Source organism: Falco punctatus (genome assembly GCF_963210335.1).
Source record: "Falco punctatus genome assembly, chromosome: 1".
Taxonomy (NCBI): Eukaryota; Metazoa; Chordata; class Aves; order Falconiformes; family Falconidae; genus Falco; species Falco punctatus.
In genome coordinates, this window is record NC_137580.1 from 17,155,945 (window position 1) to 17,159,004 (window position 3,060).

At 42.5% G+C, this 3,060-nt stretch overlaps 1 protein-coding gene across 1 annotated transcript in view; it reads left to right on the top strand.

Annotated features, from left to right (window-relative positions):
* ABCG2 (ATP binding cassette subfamily G member 2 (JR blood group)) overlaps positions 1–3,060 on the top strand; it is a 49,472-nt gene that overhangs the window by 25,500 nt on the left and 20,912 nt on the right. Inside the window, exons 12-14 of the mRNA XM_080371464.1 lie at positions 24–178; positions 1,100–1,189; positions 1,885–1,982. Of these exons, the coding sequence (XP_080227590.1) occupies positions 24–178; positions 1,100–1,189; positions 1,885–1,982 (343 nt within the window). The remainder of the gene's footprint in view (positions 1–23; positions 179–1,099; positions 1,190–1,884; positions 1,983–3,060) is intronic.

The following is a 3,060-nucleotide window of genomic DNA, read 5'->3' on the forward strand; positions in this document are numbered from 1 at the left end:
CCCTTCTTGTTCTGATCTTTAAGGTTTGAAACCAACAGTAGAAGCCTTCTTTACAATGATGTTTACCCTTATGATGGTGTCCTACACAGCCACTTCTATGGCGCTAGCCATTGCAGCAGGACAGAGCGTGGTCGCTGTAGCAAACCTGCTCATGACTATCACATTTGTTTTTATGATTGTGAGTAGCATTATTCAGTTTTCTAGACTGAATCCTGAAATCCTAGAAATGCTGAGATCTAGAAACCCTACAGCACAGAGTTCAGCTGAATTCTGCAAAAAGACTGTGGGGTCAAGCATGTCTAACATCCTGATTTGTCCGATTTGAATATTCTGATATTCTGGGCTTGAATATTCTGATTTGTCCTTTTAACTTACAAGGACCAGAGGGCTGGGTGTGAGGGGGAGGGATGGTGGTTCCTCTGCCCCCTTCTCTGTGGCTCTGGCAGCCAGCCTACTGCCTGGAAAGCAGAAATACAGCCTAGAGCTACATCTTGTTCACTCTCCTTTAGCTTTGCCAAAGACAAATTTGGCTGCCTGAGGACATGACCTGCAGCCTCCTGCTCTCTGAGGCCATGACCGTAGTTGCCCTCCTCAGCTGCAGAGCCAGCCATCGGGCATGTTAGCAACAGGCAACACACAAAGAGCTACGGCTGGAAGGCAGGCACCATAAACAATGAGGCAGCGCTGAACTTACAGCCAAACCCACGTTGCCTCAGACTTGGGGCACACAAGCAAAACTGAGTGCACACCTCCTGCAGCTCCACACACCCCAGCAACAGCAGACAGTTCATGTGGGACCCACAGATGGGAAGCATCCAGGTTTAATGCATGTTTAAATTTTATCTGTTTAATGCAGATTTAAAGCATTCCTAGTTACTCATTTTGGGAGAAAGACCACATGGGGTTATGGCCCAAAGCTGGGTAACAAATGACTCCTTCCCTCTCCCCCGTTCCTCTACTGAAAGAGTTTCTTCCTCTAGAAATGCCTTCCCACTCGTTTTAATCTGAAGAAGCAGAGTCAAGAGCTAAAGAACACATGGTAACAGCATGTAATTTGTAATTGTTGTTGTTGGGGCTTTTTTGTAATCCTTGCTTCTAGATTTTCTCTGGGTTGCTGGTCAATCTCACAAGCATCGTGTCCTGGCTCTCCTGGCTCAAATACTTTAGCATCCCTCAATACGGAATGACAGTAAGTGCTGTGTTTTCCTGCGTGCAGACCTGGAAAAGATTTGCTAGAAAGGATGTCTTTACTCATGATAAAGAAAACATTATGGGCTAATAGGCAAAAAAAGGTAAGCTAATTAAATTCGGCAACCTCAGAATGTAGTGCAGTATCTTGGAACAAGAAAGGCTTCTCATCAACCGGCACCCACTGCTGCTTAGAAGAGCTCATTTCTGTAACCTGGAAACACCTAATATGAGCGACACTAAATAACTACATCCGTTGGAATGCAGCTGGACAAAAACGATACAGAGTAAAGAACAATGTTATCCCTAAAAGACAATTCTTTTTTCCATCATTCAAACAAAAACTTGTCAAGCTAAAACTTTTCTCCTAATTTTTGCTAATTTAAGTCAGGGCGATGTTTCACAGAGAAATTTGGGTTTTAACATGTCTATGCAGAAGTAGTCTAGTTGGGGGAGGTGTTAAAGGCTGGTGATGCACCACACATGCATTACAGGGTGTGGACTGCACACATTCCTCTCTTACAAGAAAAAGAACTGTGCTGCTCAGTTAAAAAAAATGGGGATTTGGCCAACATAATAAACAGTGATACCATCATGTTTTTAGAATAAATTTGAATGTAATTATATCTCCTCTTGTTCATGTATCTTTGGTTTACCTACTAATTTCTGTTGTCATTGTTTCTTTTATTTGAAAAGGCTTTACAAATCAATGAATTGGCTGGCCTGAACTTTTGCAACATCACTAACAACACAAACCTAATCGGCAATTACAACTATCAACAGATAAAGCAGTCGTAAGTATTTTGGTATATTAAAATAAATCCCTGTCCTGGTTTCAGCAGGGATAGAGTTCATTTTCTTCATAGCAGCTGGTGGAGTGCTGTGTTTCGGATTTGATGTGAGAATGATGTTGCTAACACACTGATGTTTTTAGCCACTGCTAAGTAGTGTTTATACTAAGTCAAGGACTTTTCAGTTTCTCAGGCCCCGCCAGCGAGAAGGCTGGAGGGGCACAAGAAACTGGGAGAGGGCACAGCCAGGACAGCTGGCCTGAACTAGCCAAAGGGGTATTCCAGGCCATGGAACATCATGCTGAGTGTATAAACTGCGGGGAGCTGGCTGGGGCCTGCCCACCACTGCTTGGGGACTGGCTGGGCATCAGTCTGTGGGTGAGGAGAAACGGTATAGTCCATCACTTGCTTTCTTTTCTTCCCTCCCTTTGGATTTTGTTCCTCTCCCCTTCTCCCTCCTTTTCATTGTAATTGTTGTTCTTGTTATTTTATGTTATTTCAATTATCAAATTGTTCTTATCTCAACCCACAAGTTTTACCTGTTTCCCAATTCTCCTCCCCATCCCTCTGGAGGGAGGGGTGGGGAATGAGCAAGCAGCTGCATGGTACTTATTTGCCAGCTGGGGTTAAACCATGATAATACCACCACCAGTAATTAATCTGTTTGTGAGATACCCACTGAAGACCAGCAGAATCTGTGAGTTTTTCTATGGAAAACTAAGTTTTGACTGGGTTTTTGCATTCTGTCTGCAGAGAACATTCTATTTATTCTACTTATTGTCATGTTTAGTATTTATAACACTAGAAATATCTGGCATTATGCCTCCCATTTTCTTTAAACTGCATTTACTGAAACACAGACACACAAACTACAATTATACAGCCTCACAAAACCCATTTCAGCTTCCTCCAGGAAACTGATTGTAGCTACAAGAAACATTTACAAACAGAAAATAAAATAGTAACATACAGCTGGTGTTTGCCTGGCTTACTATAGACATGAAATCACACTACAACTTCTAGGGATCTTCCTAGATACTTCAGACTGACAAAGCTTATATGCATGTGTATTTATCCATAG